Genomic DNA, 25,000 nt, shown 5'->3' on the forward strand with positions numbered 1-25,000 from the left:
AACGTTTATTTTTTTATTTATTTACAGGATTTCTCTGCCACTTTCCAAAGCATTTTACAAGGAATTCAATTAAGCAGAATAGGGCTGGAAGGAGGAGAACCTACATCATTTCATACAAGTGCCTCTTCAGTCTCTTCTTAAAAACCTCCAGTGAGGAAGCACCCACCACTTCTGGTGGCAAACTGTTCCACTGCTTAATTGTCCTCACTGTTAGGAAGTTTCTCCTTAACGCCAAGTTGCTTCTCTCCTTGATGAGTTTCCATCCAGCAAATTATCTCTTCTCTTCTGTTTCAGAATATGAAGATGGATCCTATTCCCGCAAAGGCTTATGGGAGTTTCTTTGAAGGAGACTGCTACATCATATTAAATGTAAGCTACCATGGAGAAAGGATAATTGAACTAAATATGTTATGCACTAGAGCAGGGGGGTCTCCAAACTTTGCAATTTTAAGACTTGTAGACTTCCACTCCCAGAATTTCCCTACCACAGTATGGCTGGCTGAGGAATTCTGGAAGTTGAAGTCCACAAGTCTTAAAGTTACCGAGAAACATTGAAGGGAAAAAAAATCCTCTAAAGTGAACCCAAAGTGGTTGGATTTAGCATCTTCTATTTATAAAGTAGAGATTTAGATGCAAAGATTTCTAGTGATTTAAAATAACATTAACCATGCTTGCAGATTGCTCTCACTATTTTGCCTTCAAATGAAATTCAGTCAGCTAATTTTTAAAATTCTGGATCAACTTCCTTATCCTTCTAATGTCAACCTTAACACGGTCCTCTTAATGAAGTTTCAGCCATTCTATCTTGGTGAAATTAAGATGAAACTAACTGAAACCAGTATTAAATCAGATTCAGACATTCGTGTAAGTCGGGTTTTTGTTATTACCATTGCCATTTTTGTGCCTGGCCACTTCAGAGACTGCCATTTCAGCAAGATTTTTAGGCACGAGGGTTTTTCCCCTGATTTTTTCAACTATTTCATGTTTTAAAATATTTAAAATATTGGGGGGTTGGACTAGATGACCTAGAAGGTCCCTTCCGACTCTGTTGCTCTATTCCATTCTATTGCATATTTTACTGGAGACAGGAAATATTTTAATATTAATATATTTTATTAAATTTGTATACCGCCCTTCTCCCGAAGGACTCAGGGCGGTGAACAGGGCATATATAAATAGAAAATACAAAAATTAAAAGAGAATTAAACAATTGCCCAGATAAAAACAGTAACAGTATAAAAACCCATTAAAAACCCTAACGTCCCCCATCAGGCCAGGCCAGCTTGTTCGAATAAATGGGTCTTCAGACCGCGTCAGAAGGAGCGAAGGTCCGGTGCCGTCCGGAGCTCGACCGGCAGCTGGTTCCATAAAGCCGGAGCGCCCACAGAGAAGGCCCTCCCCCTGGGGGCCACCAGCCGACATTCTCTGACCGGAGGCACCCTGAGGAGGCCCTCTCTGTGGGAACGCACAGGGCGGAGGGAAGTTGACGCCGGCAGCAGGTGGTCCCCGAGGTACTCCGGACCCATGCCATGAAATGGGGGAGCCTGGGTATAATTTACCAGTAGAGTTATAGCCATTTGTTTAGTGACCGTTCAAAGTAACAACAGCACTGAACAGTGACTTACAATGGATCCTCACACTTATGACGGTCACATGATTAAAATTCAGGCACAAAGATACCAGCATGTCTATACAATGGTTGCGGTGTCCTTGGGTCATGTGATCCCTTTTTGTAATCTTCCCACCAAGCTTCCCACAAGCAAAGTCAGTGGGGGAAGCGAGATTTATGTAATGTTTGCAGTGATTCACTTAACAACTATAGTGATTTTGCTTAACCACCATGGCAAAGAAAGGATATAAAACTGGGCACAATTCACTTCACCAAAGCAAGGGAAATTTTGGTCACAACTGTACTCGTAAATCAAGTAATAACTATAGTTAGAATTATTTTCTGTAGCAAGAAACCAACGTTAGCCACTGAGTCTCTTCTGTCTCATCATATTATTTATTTATTTTATTTATTTATTAAATTTTTATACTGCCCTTCTCCCGAAGGACTCAGGGCGGTGTACAGGGCAATAAATATTAAAAAGCAAAGTACAAAAGTTAAAAAACAAATAATTTATGCCCGATCTATACAATAGTTAAAACCACATTAAAAACCCAACCCCAACCCCATCAGACCAGGCCGGATTGCTCAAATAAATAAGTTTTTAGATCCCGCTGGAAGGAGCGAAGGTCGGGGGCCATCCGGAGCTCAACCGGCAAGCGGTTCCACAGGTCTGGCGCGCCCACAGAGAACGCCCTCCCCCTGGGGGCCACCAATCGGCATTCTTTGATCGGAGGCACCCTGAGGAGGCCGTCCCTGTGGGAGCGCACAGGGCGGAGGGAAGTTGATGCCGGCAGCAGGTGATCCCTAAGGTACTCCGGACCCATGCCATGTAGGGCTTTAAAGACCATTACCAGCACCTTGAATCTCACCCGGAAGACAACTGGTAGCCAATGCAGCTCACGGAGCAGAGGTGTAACATGGGAGTATCAGGAAACTCCCAGCACAATTCTCGCGGCTGCATTCTGTACCAGTTGGAGCCTCCGAGTGGTCCTCAAGGGCAGCCCCATGTAGAGAGCGTTGCAGTAGTCCAAACGAGAGGTCACGAGCGCATGAGTGACCGTGCACAAGGCCTCCCGGTCTAGATAGGGCCGCAACTGGCGCACCAGGCGGACCTGGGCGAAGACCCCCCTAGTCACATTTGCTATATGGTCTTCTAAAGAAAGCTGTGAATCTAGGAGGACTCCCAAGTTGCGAGCCCTATCTACGGGGGGTAATAACTCACCCCCCATAGGAAGAGATGGAATATTCTGAATATCCCGAGATGCCGGTACGCACAGCCACTCAGTCTTGTCAGGGTTGAGTCGAAGCCTGTTCCTTATTGTTTTAAAACTAATCCCAGGGGGGAAAAAGAGGATGTGTGACATTCCACTAGAAATATAATTAAGGTTACTCTTCTATACAACTTCCTAACATTTCATACTGTGCTTTGGCATTATTCTACAATTGTTTAAAAAATAAACCAAATCCCAAAGGTGTTTTTTTTTTCTTTCAAAAAGGCAACTGGACTTTGTTTTTCCTTGAAAATGTTTCACTTCTCATCCAAGAAACTTCTTCATTTCTGACTGAATGGTGCAGGATGGAAGGATTTATATTCCTTGCAGTCACCTGGCCATTAGTACTCCCTCTGAGAGTTTTTGAGGCCATTTGGAGGTTTATCCGTGCCCTCAGAGCCACCTGAATCAGAGTGCAAATGGGTGTGGAACTTTCTTGCAAATTTCCAAATTCCTTCTGAGAAGCAAAATCAGTGGGGAAGCCAGATTCATAAAGAATGGAATGGAATGGAATGGAATGGAATGGAATGGAATGGAATGGAATGGAATGGAATAGAATAGAATAGAATAGAATAGAATAGAATAGAATAGAATAGAATAGAATAGAATAGAATAGAATAGAATAGAATAGAATAGAATGGAACGGAACAAGAATAGAATAGAATAGAATAGAATAGAATAGAATAGAATAGAATAGAATAGAATAGAGTAGAGTAGAGTAGAGTAGAGTAGAGTAGAGTAGAGTAGAGTAGAGTAGAGTAGAGTAGAGTAGAGTAGAGTAGAGTAGGGTAGGGTAGGGTAGGGTAGGGTAGGGTAGGGTAGGGTAGGGTAGGATATGTTAGGATAGGATAGAAACTTTATTGTCACTTTAAATGTATGCTAATCAACATACATTAAAAATGAAATTTCATTACATTCAGCTCTCAAAAAAATACCATTCTGCATAGTAACATAACCATAAGCATACAAACTTCCTAACCGTGAGGACAATTAACCAGTGAATCAGAATTGAGCTGGAAGGGACCTTGGAGGTCTTCTAGTCCAGCCCCCTTCCCAAGCAGGAGACCCTATTCCATTTCAGACAAGTGGCTGTCCAGTTTTGTTTTGTTTTTTTTTAAAAAAAAAACCTCCAGTGATGGAGCACCCATCATTTCTGGTGGCAAGCTGTCCCACTGGTTGATTGTTCTCACTGTCAGGAAGTTTCTCCTTAATTCCAGGTTGCTTCTCTTTTTGATCAGTTTCCAACCATTGTTTCTTGTCCTGCTATCTGGTGCTTTGGAGAACAGGTTGACCCCCTCCTCTTTGTGCCAGCCCCTCCCTCTTTGTACTGGAAGACTGCTATCATGTCCCCCCACCCCAGTCCTTCTTTTCTCTAGACTGGCCATTTCCAAATCCTGCCACTGTTCTTCATATGTTTTAGTCTCCAGGCCAGGGGTCTCCAAACTTGGCCCTTTTATGACTTGTGGACTTCAACTCCCAGAATTCCTCACCGTGCCTGGCTGAGGAATTCTGGGAGTCCACAAGTCATAAAAGGGCCAATTTTGGAGACCCCTTCCCCAGGCCTTTAAGTCAAGGATTATCTATACTCGTAGTGGTGAACCTATGGCAAGGGTGCCACAGGTGGCACGCAGAGCCCTCTCTGTGGGCACGCTTGCCATCGCCCCAGTCCCAGGCCTTCAGCTGGCTTTTATAAAACCTTTTTGCTTTAGGCCTCTGCCGCCATGTGCAAAAAAAATGGTTCAATCAATCAATCAATTTCAACTTCTTGCAGGAAAAATAAGATCCTGCAAAGTTGGAATTGATTGATTGAACTTTTTAGTCCCACCCAGTCTGCCGTTACCACCGCAGCCACGCCCACCCAATGGGCCACGCCCACCCGGCACCCGACGATACATAAGTGGGTTTTGGGTTGCAGTTTGGGCACTCGGTCTCCAAAAGTTTCGCCATCAGTGATCTATACTGTGTTTTGGCATTATTTTACCATGGTTTAAAAAAAAAGTAATAAGATTCTTTCTTTTCCCAACCTTCTCACGCCAACTGGAAAGTAGTTCAACGCCATTGCTTGTTCCCTTCCAGAACACAAAGAGGCAACATAGTTTTGCCACTGATCTCCACTACTGGATCGGGCGCACTGCCACTCAGGATGAACAAGGAGCTGCTGCTTTTTATGTCACTCAAATGGACGATTCCTTGGGAGGCAGAGCCATACAACACCGGGAGGTTCAAGGACACGAATCAGCTGCTTTCAAAAGTTATTTTAAGAAAGGCATCATGTGAGCGACGGAAACCAGAAAACTCGTCTGTGCAACTCTACCAATCTCCCCTGTCTTTTATTTTAGTTTTGCTCACTTGTTCAACAAGGCGCTAATTTGAGCAGTCCTCAACCTTTGACCGGTTGCTTAGCAACTGTTCAAAAATACAACAGACCTTCCCAGTGTGTGTGTGTGTGTGTGTGTGTGTGTGTGTGTGTGTACTTATGACTCAGTTCCAAAGTTTCCACAGCTGCCCCTTCCCTCTGCAGTCATGGGACCACGTTTCAAGTACTCAGCAACCCACCTACAATTATAGCCATTTGCAGCATCCTACCGTCACATCCTTGTGATTTACGTTTTTGCCGAAAACTAGCACTTGCTTCTGGGATTCGGCAAAAACGCTGCGAAGAAAAAAGATTGTAAAATCAAGTTGGTCGCAATGTGACCATCACAACCATAATTGGAAAGTTGCGTGATGGTTGTACTGTAAGTTGAGGACTATCTGTAACAATGAGGTCTAGTAACCTATTCTTTTTTAAAAAAAACTAAAGTAAGATTCTAACTAGCTCTGGGACCAAGTTCTTTAGCGTACCCAGTTGTTTTTCTAAAACTCTCCCCATTTGTGATTAACTATGAAGTCTTGTTTTCGACAGCTACAAGAAGGGAGGATTGGCTTCAGGGTTCAAGCATGTCGAGACCAACATGTACAACATCAAACGACTCCTTCATGTTAAGGGCAAGAAGCATGTGACAGCCACAGAGGTAACGGTAGCCCTTCCCCGATGTATACTGTATTTAATATATTTGCATTCTCAAAACTAAACTTCAGTAGATTCAACTGTCCAGGCCAGGAGGTAAACTGACAGAAAAACTAAAACTAATTTTTCAGTACTGTAACAGATTAACAGAATAACAGAGTTGAAAGGGACCTCGGAGGTCATCTAGCCCAACCCCCGGCTCAGGCAGGGAACTTTATACTATTCCAGACAAATGCTTGTCCAGTCTCTTCTTAAAAACCTCCAGTGATGGAGCACCCACAACTTTTGGAGGCAAGTCGTATAATACAGAGAGTGTACTGGCTCAAAAGCAAAGAGATTGCTGGATTTCACTTGAAACAGGCCGAATTAACTCCACGGATGAATCATAAAATTACTTTATTCAACAGGCATAATCAAGTCAATAACGTATAGTTACAGCAGAGGTTCTTCTGGAATGCAGATTGTAATTGGGACCCATCGCGTAGGTAAAAGGATAATAGATTTCTCCATTCTAATGGAGCTCCCAACCCTCGTGGCTAGGATTCATGGAGAGATAGAAGACTGGGCACGTAAACAGGATATCCCATAATAAAAATACAAGTCCCTCCCAGTGGCCAGTTAAGACAGGGCTTTTCAACCAGTGGTATGGGTACCACCTGTGGTATATTGGCACCTGGCAGGTGGTGCGCAACCATCCTAGAAAAGTGGTAGTGGGGGAGGGGAATGAGCTGAACCGGTGGCAGCACCGCACAAGCCTGAGCGAGAGACGGCTGGAGCTGCAGGGCTGTCAGGGCTCAGCGGAAGTCCCAGGATCAGCACTTCTTCGGGGCTGTTAGGGCTCAGCGGAAGCGCCAGGATCAGCACCAGGATCCAGCTGGGGCTTGGTGCTGATCCCGTTGCTTCTGCTGAGCCCAGAAGAAGCGCCGATCAGCTGGAATGTTGCAGCATCTCCAGGGTCTTGTGATTTACATTCAGATGCTTGGCACCTGATTCATATTTATGACTGTCACAGTGTCCCAGGGTCATGTGAGGTGACCAAAACCTGCTGCAACCACCCAGCAGAGGGAGGGGAATAAAAACCAACCACCCCCACCCCCGCTGCCAATCCCCAACAGGAATGCCCACAACAATAAAAACCTCGGACAGGACGAAGAGCACCGCCGGGCGGGCAGGCAGGTGTCTTGCTCGGCTGTGGCTTGGGGGGCACTTTTTTCAGTGCCATTGTAACTTTGAACAGCCACTAAGTGAACTGTTGTAAGTCGAGGACTACCTGTACTTCATCACTTTTTTCCTCTTTTTTTTTGTTCATCAAGTTTTTGACACCTTGCTAGGCGACTGGTGGTCCTCGGATGTTGCCATATCCTAAAAGTGGTACAATGGGTGAAAAGGTTGAAAAGCCCTGAGTTAAGACAGAGATCTGACCAACAACTAAACTACATTTCCCAGAAGGCCATCTCTTAAGGAGACAGCTTTTAACCGATAAAATACTACTTGCTCTAACAGCACAGGGAGTCCTCAACTTACGACCGTAACTGGGAGCAGAACGTCCATTGCCAAGCGAAAAGCTTGTCAAGGGAGTCATACCTGATTTTGCAACCTTTTTTTGCCTGTGTTGTTAAGCGAATCACACAGTTACTAAAAGAATCTGGCTTCTCCCGTTGACTTTGCTTATTGGAACTGGTCTGGGAAGGATACAAATGGTGATCATGTGATCCCAGCTTGCTATAACTGTTGTAACCACAGGCCAGCATCTGAACTTCGATCATATGACCATGCAGTGACGGTCATAAGTCACGTTTCTGAGTGTTATTGTCGTTTTGAATGGTCACTAAATGAATGGTTGTAAGTTGAGAACTACCTGTTACAGAATCAAGTCTGATTTTGCTGTATTGCCTCCTCTCCTTCCTATACAGTCCTCGACTTACAACAATTCGTTTAGTGACCATTTGAAGTTACATCAGCGCTGAAAAAAAGTGGCTTATGACAGTTTTTCACCCTTTCAACCCTCGCAGCATCTCCATACTCAGATGACCAAAATCCAACCGCTTGGCAATTGGCTCATATTTATGACGGTCACAGTGTCCCGGATCACCTTTTGTGACCTTCTGACAAGCAAAGTCAATGGGGGAAGCCAGATTCACTTAACAACTGTGTTCCTAACTTAACAACTGCAATGATTCACTTAACATCTCTGCTGAGACAGGTCATAAAATGGGGCAAGGTTCACTTAACAAATGTCTCACTTAGCAACATAAATTATGGGCTCAATTGGGATTGTAACCTGAGGACTACCTGTACTCTTGTGAATGAGGAAGGTATCTGTCTGATCTATGTACACATACTTTCTGCTTGCTTGGACATAACCCATGTGTCAACATCCAGCTCGAGAATTCAACCAAACTCAAGGTTCATTTCGTTTCTGAAAATCTTACTGTTTATTGAATACACGGCATAGTAATGTCGAAGCAAAACTAACTCTGAGGTTCCCAGACACCAGTTCATAGTATTAAACTGTCAGAGTGTGCACAGTCTTATTGTGTGAGATAACCCAGGAGTAAACACAGTAAACAGTGGTCTATAGTAAATGGTGGTTTATCTTACACTATCTACAATATCATACACCAGGAACAATATATATATACACGTGCTAATACAGCAGGATCCAACAAACCAGAGTTACAGCAGGAGATGGAAGAGAGAGAACATATCAGCGGAGCCTTCCCTTTATACAAAGGCTCTTAAAGAGGCACAGACCCTGCTGAGTCATTCCCATCATTACATCTTACATTACATAAGCTGTTAAATCAATACCTTGACATAAACAATAATTTTTCCAGCCAAACCCCCAACCTCCCACGTACTCCATGTAAACAATTTCACTTTGTTATGGGAACCATCTGCTTCCTCTCCACACCTGCTGTGGTGTCCTTGGAAAGGTTCCAGGCTCTCACCATCCTCAGCAGAATTGTAGAAGTTTCGTTTCTCCATCTAATCCATTCTAAAGCATTACCTTCCCTCCTCCCTTTCTCTAATGGCAAGTTGAAACGAAGAGGCACGTAGCTGCTGAAGTTTCATTCTCGACACCCTGTTTTTATTCTTGCCACTTTGGTAACAGAACTGGCTTCTCTATACCAAAGTCATCTTCCTTATTTTCTACAGCAATTCACACGATCCAAATTCAGATAGTTGGCAACTGACTCCTACTAATGACAGTTGCAGTGTCCCGGGATCACGTGATCCCCTTTTGCGACTTTCTGAGAAGCAAAGTCAATGCGGGAAGCCAGATTCACTTAACAACCCTGTTACTAACTTAACAACTGCAGTGATTCACTTAAGAACTGGGGCAAGAAAGGTCGTTAAAAGGTCGTGAGCTGCATTGGCTTCCGGTTGCCCTCCGGGTGAGATTCAAGGTGCTGGTGATGACCTATAAAGGCCTAAATGGCTTGGGTCCGGGATATCTGAGGGAACACCTGCTGCTGGCATCAAGTTCCCTTCGTCCTGTGCACTCCCACAGGGAGGGCCTTCTCAGGGTGCTGCCGGCAAAGGATTGCCGGAGGGCGACACCCAGGGGGAGGGCCTTCTCTGTGGGCGCGCCTGCCCTTTGGAACCAGCTACCCATAGAGCTCAGGACTGCCCCAGATTTTCGTTTGTTCCGCCAGGACCTGAAGACCTTGCTCTTTGAGCTTTCCGGCCAAGACTGAAAATAGAACTTTTAATTTTTAACTTATTGCAATTGGGTTTTTAATTAAAGTTAAGGGTTTTAGATTTTAACTAAGGATAATTTAATTTATTTTAATTTGTTATTAACTTTTGTATTGTTATATTGTTTTAATTCCCGTGTGAACCGCCCTGGGTCCTACGGGAGAAGGGCGGTATATAAGTTTAAATAATAAAATAAATAAATAAATAAATGGGGCAAAACTCACTTAACGTCTGCCTCATAAATTTTGGACTCAGTTGTGGTTGTAAGTCGAGGACTACCTGTGCCGAACTCTTCCCTGGTGGATTGATAAGTGTTTTTCTTTTGTCTCCAAACAGGTTGATCTTTCTTGGGACAGTTTCAACAAAGGTGACGTCTTTCTGATGGATCTTGGTAAAGTCTTGATCCAGTGGAACGGACCTTTCTGTAACGTTGCTGAAAAATCGAAGGTCAGTCATGGAAAATAATATTTTGATGTAGTTTTGGAGACTTAAAATACTAACCAAACTTATAAGAACATAAGCAGGAAACTAGTCCAGCCATCTGTTGTTATGATGGACCACCAACTGCCCGTAAAAGCCAACAAGTCTCCCAGAAAATGGTCTTCAGAGGGGTTCCACTACCATCAAGGCTAAGAACCATGGGTCCTTCTCAGGACCTCTCTGAATGGGTCCAACCTTTTTTTTTTTTTGAAGCCAACAAAGCTAGTAGACAGCATTATATCTCATGGTACTGAATGCTGCACTGTGTAAAAAAAACATTTGTGCAGTTGACGATGGCCATGAATTTAGAAAATGCCGGAAGGCTCCATGAAAGGGGTGAGAAGGGGGTGGCTGGCTGAGGAATTCTGGGAATTGAAGTCCACAGATCATGAAACGGAATATTTGCCCACCCCTGCTCTTGAGAATGATTGCAGACCTTCATTGATGGAGGATTATAGACGGTAGCTCTTTAAAGGAGAATATTTACAGTTCAGAGTTGAAATGAGGAGTCCTTGATGCTTGGTTGTTTTCTTGCAGACCTTTCGTTACCCAAACTAAGTAACATCAGTGCTAGTAAGGAATATGCTCTCAATTTATATTCTAGTTACTTGCTCTGTCCTGAATATAAACTGAGAGAAAACCCCACTCCCTTCTAGCACTGATGATGTTACCTACTTGGGTCATGAGACGTCTGCTAGGAAACAACCAAGCTCAGAAAGCACCAAGGACCCCACAGTCGTTGTCGTTGTCGTCGTCGTTGTCCTCCTCCTCCTCCTCCTCCTCCTCCTCCTCCTCCTCCTCCTCCTCCTCCTCCTCCTCCTCCTCACTGATGAACGCCAAGGTTCAATTGATGTGCTTGAAATCTGCAAATTGAACCAGGTTGGGGTCAAGAACATTGGGGGGGTGTGTGAGGTGAAGTTGTGAACTTTTAATTGAGGCAGTCCTCAACATGCAACTGGTCACTTAACAACAGTTTGAAATTATGACTGACCTGAAAAATGGGACTTACAATGCAAATCTGAAGTTCAGATGGCAGCAGTCACGTGACTATACTTGCAGTCACATGACTGCACTTTGGGTGCTTGGCAACTTGGCCACACTGATCACTGTTTGCAGTGTCACGTGGACACATGACTGCATTTTACGACAGTTTTGTGGAAACCAGCCCCTTCTTCCAGTTTTGGGAAAAACTACGCCATAATGAACAATGGATTTGCTTAGCAACTGTGGGATTTACGCTTATGACCGCCATGTTCACTTAACAGTCACTGTAAAAAAATGTAATAAAATCGGATCGGTCAGGTTTCACAACTGTTACAATTATAAAGTATAGGCGCCACCATGGTCGTAAATTGAGACTACCTGTAGGACTCCCAGAGCCATTGTTTTGTGAGGTGGGTGGCTATATGGTTAATCCTCGGCTGATCACCGTTCATTTAGTGACTGTTCAAAGTTATAACAGCATGGAAAAAAGTGACTTATCACCATATTTAGAGACCCAGCCATTGTAGCATCCTCATGGTTACATGATTAAAATTCAGATGTTTGGCAACTGACAATAACAACAACAACAACAACAACAACAACAACAACAACAACAATAATAATAATAATAATAATAATAATAATAATAATGATGATGATGATGATGATGATGATGATGTTGGAAGGGACCTTGGAGGTCATCTAGTCCAACCCCTTGCTCAGGCAGGAAACCCTATACCATTTCAGAAAAAATGGCTGTCCAAGAATAGCAGCAGAAATCTTCATATTTATAACGGCGGCACTGTCTCAACAGTTAAAATTTCTGTTGCTAAGTAATAGTGTCGTTAAGTGAGTTTTTGCCCCATTTTACGACCTTTCTTGCCACAGTTGAGTGAATCACTGCAGTTACGAAGTTAATAACCTGGTTATTAAGCAAATCTGGGCTTCCCTGTCGACTTTGCTTGTCAGAAGGTGGCAAAAGGAGCTCACAGAAACCCAGGACACAGCAACCATCATAAATACGACGCAGTTGCCCAGCATCTGAATTCTGATCACGTGACCACGGGAATGCTGCAACGGTTGTAAATGTGAAAAACGGCCATAAGTCCCTTTTTTCAGGACCATTATAACTTTGGACAGTCCCTAAATGAATGGTTATAACTTGCAGTCAGGCTGCATGGCTTGTGGTTTGCATTGTTTGGTCTGATCACTGTTGACCAGGGCATGATCTTGGCGCGAAGCATCCGGGATGGCGAGAGAGGTGGCCGTGCCCAAATTGCCATCATTGACAATGAGAAAGATTGCCCGGAGCTTATGCAGATCATGAAGGCGACGCTGGGGGAGAGGACCCAGGAGATCAGAGAACCGTTAATGGACGAAAAAGCAGACGAACATCAGAAAGCCAATGTCCGTCTTTACCAGTAAGTTCACGTGGTTCACAAATGGGAAAGTTTCGTTTTTATTCCCGCATTTGAGGGGCTGGCCCAAAGAAGAGGGAGTCAAGCTATTCTCCAAAGCACCTGAAGGCAGGACAAGAAGCAACGGATGGAAACTAATCAAGGAGAGAAGCAACCTGGAATTAAGGAGAAACTTCTTAACGGTGAGGACAGTTAACCAGTGAATCAGTGAATCCGAATTGAGCTGGAAGGGAGTTTGGAGGTCTTCTAGTCCAACCCCCTGCTCAAGCAGGAGACCCTACCATTTCAGACAGGTGATTGTCCAGTCTCTTCTTAAAAGCTTCCAGTGATGAAGAACCCACAACTTCTGGAGGCAAGCTGTTCCACTGGTTAATTGTCCTCACTGTTAGGAAGTTTCTCCTTAGTTCAAGGTTGCTTCTCTCTTTGGTCAGTTTCCATCCATTTCTTCTTGTCCTCCTTCTGGTGCCTTGGAGAAAAGCTTGACCTCCTCTACTTTCTGTGAGTGGAACACCTCTAGAAATTATGGGTGCTTCATCACTGGAGGTTTGTAAGAAGAGACTTACAGCCACTTGTCTCAAATTTTATAGGATCTGCTGCTTGAGAAGGGGGGGGGGTGTTGGACTAGAAGACCTCCAAGGTCCCTCCCAGCTCTATTCTGATTGATTGATTGCTCCTTAAAATGGCAAAAGCCCATGGTGAGGTAGACATAAACTCAGAAAAGATATTCTTTTTTAAAAAAATTACATTACCCACTTCTGCCTACAGTGTATATGAAAATGGCAAAGATCTTGTGGTTCAAGAAATTGCAACCCGGCCCCTCACCCAGGACCTCCTGAGTCATGAGGTAAGATATGCACCCCCTGAGGTGATATTGTTTGGTTTGGGTGCCCCACAACAGAGACATCTCAATGTAAAATAGATCCATTCTGATCTGGTAATCTTTGGTTGAAATCCTGTGTTATTTTTCTTCCCTTCCCCTTCCCCTTCTCCTACTCTTTCCCCCTGTCTATCTTCTTCTCCTTCTTCTCCTTCTCTTCCTTGTCTATCTTCTTCTCCTCCTTATTGTCTATCAACTGTCCTCCTTGTCCTCCATCTTAATCTTCTCCTCCTCCATGTCTATCTTCTTCTGCTTGTCTATCTCCTTCTCCTTGTTCTCCTTGTCTATCTTCTTCTTCTCCTTCTTCTCCTTCTCTTCCTTGTCTATCTTCTTCTCCTCCTTATTGTCTATCAACTGTCCTCCTTGTCCTCCATCTTAATCTTCTCCTCCTCCATGTCTATCTTCTTCTGCTTGTCTATCTCCTTCTCCTTGTTCTCCTTGTCTATCTTCTTCTTCTCCTTCTTCTCCTTCTCTTCCTCGTCTATCTTCTTCTCCTTCTCCTTATTGTCTATCAACTGTCCTCCTTGTCCTCCATCTCAATCTTCTCTTCCTCCATGTCTATCTTCTCCTTCTCCTTGTCTATCTCCTTCTCGTCAATCTTCTTCTCCTTCTCCTTGTCTATCTTCTTCTTCTTCTCCTCATTGTGTACCTCCTTCTCTTGTCCTCCTGATCAATCTTCTTCTTCTCCCTCTTGTCTATCTTCTTCTTGTCTTCCTTGTCTATCTTCTCCTTCTCCTCTTCATCTATCTTCTCCTCTTTCTTCTCCTTGTCTATCTCCTCCTCCTCCTTGTTTATCTTCTCCTTCTCCTTGTCCATGTTCTTCTCATTGTCTATATGGTTCTTATTGTCCTCCTTGTCAATCTTCTTCTTCTCCTCATTGTTTATCTGGTCCCTCTCCTCTCTCTTCCCCTTCTCTGTCTACTTCTCCTCTTCCTTGTTTATCTTCTCCTTCTCCTTGTCCATGTTCTCCTCATTGTCTATATGCTTCTCATTGTCCTCCTTGTCAATCTTCTTCTTCTCCTGCTCCTCATTGTTTATCTGGTCCTTCTCTTTCTTCTCCTTCTCTGTCTACTTCTCCTCCTCCTTGTTTATCTTCTCTTTCTCTTTGTCCATCTTCTCTTTGTCTCTTCCTTCTTCCCCTTCCCCTTCTCCAGGATTGTCACATTATAGACCAGGGAGGTTTCAAAATTTATGTCTGGAGAGGAAAAGAGTCCAGCAAGGAAGAAAGAAAAGCTGCTTTTACTCGGGCAGTGGTAAGTTATATGCTGAAATACTCTTAAGAAATATCTTCATATACATTCTATGTAAAAAAAAAAATAGCGTGTGAATCAGCAGAAATGCACGGGTAGAAATCAGACATGTAAAATTAGTGGAGATTTGTTTGGCAGGCGATGGAAAGAATTTTATGCTTGTAACATGGAGTGCTGAATTTGAATTTCTGCAGATGAAAATAATGATTCTCTCCAGGGGGCCTACCTAGCAGGACGGTTAGGTGGAAAGTAGCATAGAAAATACAGATAGTCCTCGATTTATGACCACAATTGAGCACAATTTTTTTTATTAAAGAGTTTTACAAAAACAAGATTTTACCATATATCCCCAAATCCCTCACACCCCAAACCCACCCACTTCCCCCCCCCACTCCCCAGAGCTAAATACAGGATTATAGTTACAATAATCATATTCTAAATAAAAATTATGCATAATATGCAATTAACCAAATTCATAATGTGCTTTAACTCCCCTTTAACATAACTACATACAAAGTACCAATAACAATATCCCACTAAAATCTACTCATAAGCTAAATGGAACTTTTTAGTCCCATATCTGTTCTGAATATAATCTATCCATCTCCTCCAAACTGAAATATATCTTTCCTGTGAATGATCTTTCAAGTAAGCAGAAATCTTAGACATTTCTGCAAGATTCGAAACTTTAAACACCCATTCTTCTATAGTGGGCAAACTATCCTTCTTCCAATATTGTCCCACCAGTGAGCACAAATTTTTTGTTGTTAAGAGATTCGTTAAGTGAATTTGCTCTATTTTACGGCATTTTTTGCCTCAGTTGTTAGATGAATCACTGAAGTTGATAAGTTAGTAACCCAGTTGTTAAATAAATCTGGCTTACCCACTGACTTTGCTGGTCAGAAGGTCACGAAAAGGGATCCCACGACCCTGGGACACAACAAGTATGAACCAGTTGCCAGGCATCTGAATTTTCACCACAAGAGCATGGGGATGCTGGAAAGGTCGTAAGAGTGAAAAACGGTCGTAAGTGACTTTTCTCAGTGCCGTTGTAACTTTGAACGGTCACTAAACGAACTGTCGTAAGTCGAGGACTACCTGTAAATGCAATCAATCAATTCCAAAAACAGGACCACAAAGATTGCATTGCAGAAGCAAACACTGTTCTTTGCCTCTTTACCCACCCTGTTCCTTTTTGCAGTGGGATTTCACTTTTCCTTTGGTGCCTGGTGTAGTTTGTTTGTTATTTGTTTACTTATTTTATATATTTGTTTTTACTGGAGTAAGTAATTTTGTTCAGAAGAGTCAGTGGTAAAAGGAAACCAGGCCGTTAAACAACATAATGGCTGACACCAGCCAGAATATAGAAAAAAACTTGGTCCAAGAATCGGACACAACTGAACGGATATTCTCTCTCTCTCTCTCTCTCTCTCTCTCTCTCTCTCTCTCTCTCTCTCTCTCTCTCCCTCCCTCCCTCCCTCCCTCCCTCCCTCCCTCTCTCTCTCTCTCTCTCTCTCCATCCATATACTGTATCTCTCTCTCTACACACACACATATATATATGTGTGTATGTGTATGCATCTGTCATCTCTCTATATATCTATCTATCTTCTGTCATATCTGTCTGTTATTACTGTATCTATCCTATCCTATCTATCTATCTATCTATCTATCTATCTATCTATCTATCTATTTTATATCATATCTGTTTATCTATCATTACTCTATCTATCTATCTATCTTCTGTCATATCTGTCTGTTATTACTGTATCTATCCTATCCTATCCTATCTATCTATCTATCTATCTATCTATCTATCTATCTATCTATCTATCTATTTTATATCATATCTGTTTATCTATCATTACTCTATCTATCTATCTATCTATCTATCTATCTATCATCTATCTATCTATCTATTTTATATCATATCTGTCTATCTATCATTACTCTATCTATCTATCTATCTATCTATCTATCTATCATCTATCTATCTATCTATCTATCTATCTATCTATCTATCTATCTATCCATCCATCCATCCATTCATATCTATCTATCTATCTATCTATCTATCTATCTATCTATCTATCTATCTATCTATCTATCTCTATTTTCTATCATGTCTATCTATCATTACTGTATCTATCCTATCTATCCTATCTATCTATCTATCTATCTGTCTATCTATCTATCTATCTATCTATCTATCTATCTATCTATCTATGTCCATCTCCATCTCTATCTCTCTCTATATTAATCTCTATATCTACATCTATATCTATAACTTGGATTGGTAAAACTCACTTTCTCTCTCTCTCTCTCTCTCTCTCTCTCTCTCTCTCTCTCTCTCTCTCTCTCTCTCTCTCTCTCTCTCTCTCTCTCTCTCTCTCTCTCTCTCTCTCTCTCTCTCTCTCTCTCTTCGTGTGTGTGTGTGTATTGGAATCCTCCTAGGGTTTCATCCAAGCCAAGGGTTACCCTGCGTCTACGAACGTAGAAGTTGTAAATGATGGAGCAGAATCCGCCATGTTTAAACAGCTCTTCCAGAAGTGGACAGAAAAATACACAACCCAAGGCCTTGGCAAAGCCTATACTCTTGGCAAAATTGGTGAGTTTCTGGGGGGGAAGTCCTAACTCTCTCCACACCCCAAATTTATTTTAATCCCCAGGGGGGAAAGAAGGGGACTTTCTCCCAGTGCAATGATTTTGCTCAAACAAATGATAGCATCTTCTAACCGATCTGGACTGATCTTGGATAAAGCTAATCAGGGCCAGGACTAACTAATCTTGGGATGGGATGGCCAGGAAATACCACAAGTATAGACTAGGCTGGGAAGTTGGAAAAAAAAAACAAAAAAAGGAGGAGGCCAGTTCCCCAATTTTTAAAGAGTCAACTCAGGAAGGTGAACACCAAAGAAGGCATTTATAGAGGCTATAGAGATGAAGGAAGAGGACCATGAAAAGAGATGTTACCATAGTGATGAGGGGGGAAACGTGCTAAGTCCAAAACTAAGAAAAGTTATGTAGAGATAGTCCTTGACTTACAACCAACATTGAGCTCAAAATTTATGTAGCTAAGCGAGACATTTGTTAAGTGAGTTTTGCTCCATTTTACCACCTTCCTCACCACAATCGTTAAAGTGCATCCTTACAGTTGCAACGTTAGTCACCTAGTTTTTAAGTGAGTCTGTTTTGACTTTGCTTGTCAATGTGCCATTGTAACTATGAACAGTCACTAAATGAACTGTTGTAAGTTGAGGACTACCTGTACAAGCAACTCAGGCACAGACCATCCTAATTCGCATGAGTATGGGGGATGGGCAGGAGTCTGTTATTACAGTAAAGGTCAGTTTTCCTCCATCTTGTGGCTTGAAGATACGTGGACTTCAACTCCCAGAATTCCGCAGCTAGCATTGCTGGCTGAGGAATTATGGAGACTGAAGTCCACATCCTGGCTGAGGAACTTTTGGAGCTGACGTTCACATGCTGGCTGGGGAATTCTGGGAGTTGAAGTCCACATGCCTTCAAGCCTCTAAGGTTGAGAAACATTTGCACCGCCAACATTAATAAAATGATAAATCAAATTCTTGTAGAGTTGACTTCTTGATTTGGTCTCCATAGTGGGGCTATGGAGTAACACTCGATGCCATAACTAGATCTGCGTGCACAATTCGGCTTCCCTCAAAACTACGCAGAAACTCTGAGGGGCTGAAAATTTTCCAAGGCCCTGTTTTGCTGAGTTGCATATTCTTGTATTACCTGCAGCCAAAGTGGATCAAGCAAAATTTGACATCACCCAATTGTACGTGACACCAGAAGTGGCAGCTGAGGCAAGGATGCCAGATGATGCCTCTGGAAAAGTTGAGGTGAGACATTTAAATACAGGCCGTCCTCAACTTACGTCCAGAATTTCTGTTGTTAAGCAACTTAAATGAGTTGCGCCCGGTTTTACGACCTGTTTGCCACCTTTGCTAAGCGAACCACTGCAGTTGTCCTTAAGTGGCTTTCCTTGCTATGTTTGCTTGCCGGAAACCAGCTGGAATGGTCATAAATGGCAATCACATGACCGCAGGAAACATAGTACACATTCATGCAAGATGCCAAGCAACCAAAATTTGAGCATACGACCATAGAGATGCCGCATGGTTTATGAGTGGTTATAAATCCCATTTTTCAATGTGCAACAGGCACTAAATGAACAGTTACTAAACAGGCTGTTGTAAGTTGAGGACTACATGGAAGGGAGTTTGCTAGACAGGCTGGCCCACAGGATATCTTCCCTGAGTCTGGGAAGTCTAACCTCTGGCATGTTCTGCACAGGTCAAATATAATCAGCCTAGCAGCTGCTCTCCTGGTTCTTTCCACCTTCAACATCCTTCCACTTGGCCTTCATCCAAGATGGTCTTCTGGGAACACTCATCTTCTGAGCATCTAGAAAGTGTTTTTGCTTGCAAGAGGTCAACACCAGAATGCCTCCCTCAGGGAGATTTACCAGGGCTAGTGCAGTCGGGAGTGGGGTAAGAGCTTTTTTGCTTTCCCATGTACAGGAAGTCCTTCTTACAAGGCAGGACAAGAAGCAACGGATGGAAACTAATCAAGGAGAGAAGCAACCTGGAACTAAGGAGAAACTTCCTGACTGTTAGAACAATTAACTAGTGGAACAACCTGCCTCCAGAAGCGGTGAATGCTCCAACACTGGAGGTTTTTAAGAAGAGACTGGACAGCCACTAGGATCTTCTGCCTAAGCAGGGGGTTGGACTAGATGACCTCCAAGATCCCCTCCAACTCTGTTATTCTGTAATTGCGTTATTCTGTTACAACCATTTGTTCAATGACTGTTTCAAGTTATAACAGCACTGGAAAAAGTGGCTCATGACCGTTTTTCACACTTGCAGCATCCACATGGTCACATGATCAAAATTCAGGCGCCTGGCAAGTGACTGATATTTATGACGGTCGCAGTGTCCCGGGGTCACGTGATCCTCTTTTGCGACCTTCTGACAAGCAAAGTCAATGAGGAAGCCAGATTCACTTAACAACCACCTTACTAACTTAACAACAGCAGTGATTCACTTAACAACTGCGGCAAGAAAGATGAAATGGACAAAGCTCAGTTAATGACCATTTTGCTTAGCAAGGTTCCATATTGTGGTTGTATGTCGAGGATTACCTATACTTGGTAATTATGCTGGTTCCCCCTTCCTTTCCTTTTATTCTTTGGAAAACTAGGGAGGAATGTTTCCCATGGCTCCGCTCCTTCGGTGAGACAATTTTACATGCTGGTTGTTCATCTGTGGTTCTCCCAATGACATTCGCACATACCATTACAAATTCGGACGTATTACACCTAGTCTTTGACTTCCAATGGGTTGGGCCAGGAGTAGGCAGCCTTGGCTCTTTTATGACTCATGGACTTCAACTCCCAGAATTCCTGAGCCAGCACGACTCAGCTTGGAAACCTCTCCCTTTTCCCTCAGCATGGCTGGCTCAGGAATTCTGGGAGTTGAAGTCCACGAGTCATAAAAGGGCCAAGGTTCCCCACCCCCAGGTTGGCCTGAAAAACAGAAACTAGTCCAAAGTTGCCCAGCTGGCTTTCATGCCTAAGGCGGGACTAGAACATACCCTCTCCTGGTGATTGGTTCAAAGTCACCCAGCTGGCTTTCATGCCTAAGGCGGGACTAGAACATACCCTCTCCTGGTGATTGGTTCAAAGTCACTTAGGCTTTCATGCCTAAGGCGGGACCAGACTATACTGTCTCCTGGTGATTGGTTCAAAGTCACTGAGCTGGCTTTCATGCCTGAGGCAGGACTAGAATATACCGTCTCCTGGTGATTGGTTCAAAGTCACCCAGCTGGTTTTCATGCCTAAAGCGGGACTAGAACATATAATATCCTGGTAATTGGCCCTGAATCAGAATCAGTATCAGAACAGGGCTAGAAGGGACCTTGGCGGTCTTCTCAACCCCCCTCCTCAAGCAGGAGGCTGTATACCATTTCAGACAAGTGACTGTCCAGTCTCTTCTTAAAAACCTCCAGTGATGGAGCGCCCATGATTTCTGGTGGCAAGCTGTTCCACTGGTTAATTATTCTCACTGTTAGGCAGGTTCTCCTTAATTCCAGTCACCAGTCCCAAAGTCACCCAGCCAGCTTTCATGGCTAAGATGGCACTAGAACTCAGTCTCTTAGTTCCTAAACTGGTGTCCTAACCACCAAACCAAACTGGCTCATGTTTTGTAAATGCTTCATCTGGGGTTCTTTTCAGGTATGGCGGATTGAGAATCGGGAGATGGTTCCAGTTAATCCCAAAACCTATGGCCAGTTTTATAGTGGTGACTGTTACCTTGTCTTGTACACTTACACAAAGTCGGGCCGACCTCATTATATTATCTACATGTGGCAGGTGAGTGCAAAATATCATTCAACAGTTTTGATTGTTGGGTAACCTCAGTGGTAGAAGGGTTCTAGGCTAGCCCAGTGATTTGTTAGTCTCCTATTTTTTTAGATGGTTACCAATCTTAGGAACAGCTTAAGCCTGAGATCAAAGGACCCAAGGCACAGGTAGAATCAAATTGGCTAATTCTTGATACCAAGAAGATACCATAATTATCTTCTCCTTGCCGAAATAAATCCATGCTTCTTTCTTTGCTCAGACATGCATGGCTTGAATGAACAGTACAAAGTGAAGCTTTCCTTTCTCTTTTGAAACCCCACAAGTGTGTGTGTGTGTGTGTGTGTGATATACATTGACTTTGGGGAGAGATTGAGAATAGACAAAAGAAAATTCAAAATCTATCCAGGGAGTCCATGATCTCAAGATATGGCTAACGATCAGATGAGAATTGATACATTCATGACAGACAGGTCTGTTGAGGTCTACAAGTGTTGAAGACTCCATAATACCTCCAAGTCAAGGGTAATCTGCCTTCAGATGCCAGATGTATAGCACTGGTGTGTAGGGAGGAGATGTCTATTTTCATTTCCTATCTCCCAGCATCTCAGAGGCATCTGGATAGCCACTATGAGAAACAAAATATTCTCATATTGCCCCAAAGAAAGACAACTGGGCTTTGTTTTTCCTTGAAAATGTTTCTCTTCTCGTCCAAGAAGCTGCTTCTGAACTTGGATGAGAAGTGAAATGTATCCCAGGAAAAACACCTTTGGGATACTCATGACCTGGTTGATTGAGAATCTCCATAGACACGTTGGAGTAGGAATGACTTGGTCTGAACCAGCAAGGCTATCCTCAAGTTCTTGTTGAAAAGAGATTTAGAAGAGGCAAATAAATACAAAGCAATCCTCATTTTACACCACAATTGGGACTAGATTTTCAACTGTTAAGTGATGTGGTTGTTACCCATACCATCACATGACCAAACTCAATTATTACTGTGGTTGTTAAGCAAATCACTGCAGTCATTGAGCAAATTGCACAGTCGTTAAGCAAATCTGGCTCCCCCCATTGACTTTGCTCGTTGGAAGCCAGCGGTGCAGGTCACAAACCATGATCACAGCATAAATGTGAGTCGATTGCCAACTGCCCAAATCATGATCATATGTCAGGTGCAAAAGACCAGGGCCACACGTTAAGTTCCAATTAAACTGATAGATTGCTCAAGCCTATGCACCGGAATATAGTCAAATAATAATGAGCACTATTTTAGCACTAAAAAGGGTTAACAGAATTCAAAAGGTTTGGTCCATTTGTGGCAACATAGAGATGCTAGGCTGATTCCTCTTTTGACTCCTTCCCCAATGCTTTGCCACTCCTCCTATAGCACAGGACCACAGAGGTAGTATAACAGTCATAACTATGAAGATTGGTTGTAAATCACTTTTCAATGATGTTGTAACTCCAAATAGTCATTAAGTAAATGACCCTAAGTTGAGGACAAGCTGTTTTTCTTCATGCAGCACATAATTAATTTGTAGACCTTACGATATGTTGATGTTCTCTAAAGTGATGACTTTAAAGGACAATCAGGTATACTGTATTTGGAGAAGTCAGGTTTATGAATTTCGAAGAGTTTTCTTATCTCCAGTTTGGGGCAGCCTGTTAAAAAGGACCAATAGGGGGAAAGAGGTAGGTCTTCCTTGGTTTGAAGGACCAAAGGTCTTCTCTATAGGAGCAACCAAGTAATATCTAGATGGAGAAATTAAATGCTGGTCAATAATGGCCTGATTCAGCAGAGCTATTCTTCTCTCTTCTATGTGTTCCTTCGGACAACTGACCATTTTTGCTACTCACTTTGGATCTTGGAAAAGAGCACACCAATTTCATCTCTTCCTCCCTAGGGGCGCCACGCTTCAGTGGACGAAATTACGGCTTGTGCTTTCAATGCTGTGGAGCTGGACAAAAAATATGGGGATGAGCCAGTCCAGGTTCGAGTGACAATGGGGAAGGAACCCCGACATTTCCTCGCTATCTTCAAGGGAAATTTGATCATTTATGAGGTACAAATGGTCTTTGCAAGACCTTCATGTTATAGAAGATTTTTCTTTGCTTCTCTTTTCGTATACCCTTGACCGAAGATCGGTACACTCCTTCTATCTGGGATGGTCGTCCTCTTCCACCGAGCGCGCAGCTTCGGGAGGGACGCACATGGAGCGGTGAGGGAGGAAGGGGACACCCGCCTAGCCAGCCAGATCAGCCGAATCAACCCTGGCGATCAATGGGGTGACAGATGTCGCAGCCAGATCGCCCTCACATCCGCTTCTCTTTTCATCTCAGGTGGACTGTGTTGCCCAGAACATCTGGATGGTTTATCCTGGCATTACACAGATGCTGTTTTGTTGTTGTGAAAAGAGTGACTAACCTTGTTTGCTTTATTGGATAGGAAGAAACAGTTTATTAATATTGGTGATACCAGTATTCCTCAAAATTCTGGCTTGAAGTTGTGCAGATGTTGATCAGAATGTTCTCTGTTGTGGATCTCATTTGCCCTGCAGGGTGGAATTCATCACAGAGGTGGGGAACTATGGCCCTTTTATGACTTATGGGCTTCAACTCCCAGAATACCTGAGCCTGCATGGGAATTCTGGGAATTCAAGTCCACAAGTCATAAAGGGGCCATAGTTCCCCACCTCTGATCTACTACAATCCCATTTCTTGGGAAAAGGCATCTGGAAAGAATCCATACAGCATCCATCTCTTTGGTCCTGAGTTATGTTTGGTTCTGGGTGACCCTGTTTCACCATCTGGCTGACGTTTCTAGGGAGGCATCAGTCATGGTCAGAAGACGGGACCTGAACCAGCCATTCAGCTCTTCCAAGTGAGGGGTACCGATGAATTCAACACCAAAACGGTGGAAGTCCCGGCCCGAGCATCTTCTCTTAATTCGAACGATGTCTTCGTTCTCAAGACCAACCAAGTGTGTTACCTCTGGTGTGGAAAGGTAAATGGATGAACAGTGTTCCACCTGCATTCCCTAGAGCAGAGGTCCCCAAACGTTTGGGCACCAGGGACCGGTTCCGTGGAAAGAGGTTTTTCCGTGGACTGGAGGGTGTGTGGTTTTGTATGCTGCCTGCATCCCACCAATGGGGCTTTGCTTGTTTGTGCAGACCAGTTGTTGGCATGCCATGGCCCGGTACTGGTCCACGGCCTGGGGGTTGGAGACCCCTGCTCTAGAGATATCTTCCCCCCCCCCATGGACAGATTTTTAAAAATGAATTACTCTTTTTTCAGCGTGATATTAGTTCCAGCAGGCTGTGTATCTAACAAACATATAATTATAATTATTAAAGTTGACAATGCTGTGGGTTAATTGATCTCATTACTGGATCTTGTTTGGCTTCCAGTAATTATGAAGATATTTGTACCTGCCCCGCTGAAAAACATCAGAAACATGTGTGGGTATGGAAAATTAGTTTTTCAAGGTACCTGGCTTATGACCACTAGCTTTCTGATTGCAATGAGCATTCTGCGAAGGACCTCGATTTACAACAGTTTGTTTAATGACATTCAAAGTTATAATGGCACTGGAAAAAGTTTCCTATGTTTTGTTTTCACACTTACAGTCACTGCAGCATCCCGATGGCTGTGTGATCAAAATTCAGACACTGGGCCACTGACTCATATGTATGATGGTTGCAGTGTCCCAGGATCATGTGATCCCATTTTGCGACCTTCTGACAAGCAAACTCAATGGGGAAGCCAGATTCATTTAACAACCCTGTTATTAACTTAACAACTGCAGTGATTCACTTAAGTACAACTGTGGTTGTAAACTGGGGCAAAATCTAACAGCTGTCTCACTTAGCAGCAGACATTTTTTTTTAATTTTTTTTTTAATTCCATTTATATCCCGCCCTTCTCCGAAGACTCAGGGCGGCTTTACAAACTTAGCAGTAGCCTTCATTCTATGTATATGCCTGCTTATTAGGGCTTTCACACACACCC

At 43.2% G+C, this 25,000-nt stretch overlaps 1 protein-coding gene across 1 annotated transcript in view; it reads left to right on the top strand.

The window, feature by feature from the left end:
• The window catches only part of VILL (villin like), a 69,618-nt gene that overhangs the window by 23,657 nt on the left and 20,961 nt on the right, over positions 1-25,000 (top strand). The window contains exons 3-14 of the mRNA XM_081345610.1: positions 295-369; positions 4,960-5,156; positions 5,789-5,897; positions 9,932-10,042; positions 12,281-12,480; positions 13,243-13,321; positions 14,509-14,607; positions 17,059-17,212; positions 18,370-18,470; positions 20,867-21,004; positions 22,897-23,055; positions 23,817-23,996. Of these exons, the coding sequence (XP_081201736.1) occupies positions 295-369; positions 4,960-5,156; positions 5,789-5,897; positions 9,932-10,042; positions 12,281-12,480; positions 13,243-13,321; positions 14,509-14,607; positions 17,059-17,212; positions 18,370-18,470; positions 20,867-21,004; positions 22,897-23,055; positions 23,817-23,996 (1,602 nt within the window). The remainder of the gene's footprint in view (positions 1-294; positions 370-4,959; positions 5,157-5,788; positions 5,898-9,931; positions 10,043-12,280; positions 12,481-13,242; positions 13,322-14,508; positions 14,608-17,058; positions 17,213-18,369; positions 18,471-20,866; positions 21,005-22,896; positions 23,056-23,816; positions 23,997-25,000) is intronic.

The sequence above is a fragment of the Vipera berus genome (genome assembly GCF_964194415.1).
Source record: "Vipera berus genome assembly, chromosome: Z".
Lineage (NCBI taxonomy): Eukaryota > Metazoa > Chordata > Lepidosauria > Squamata > Viperidae > Vipera > Vipera berus.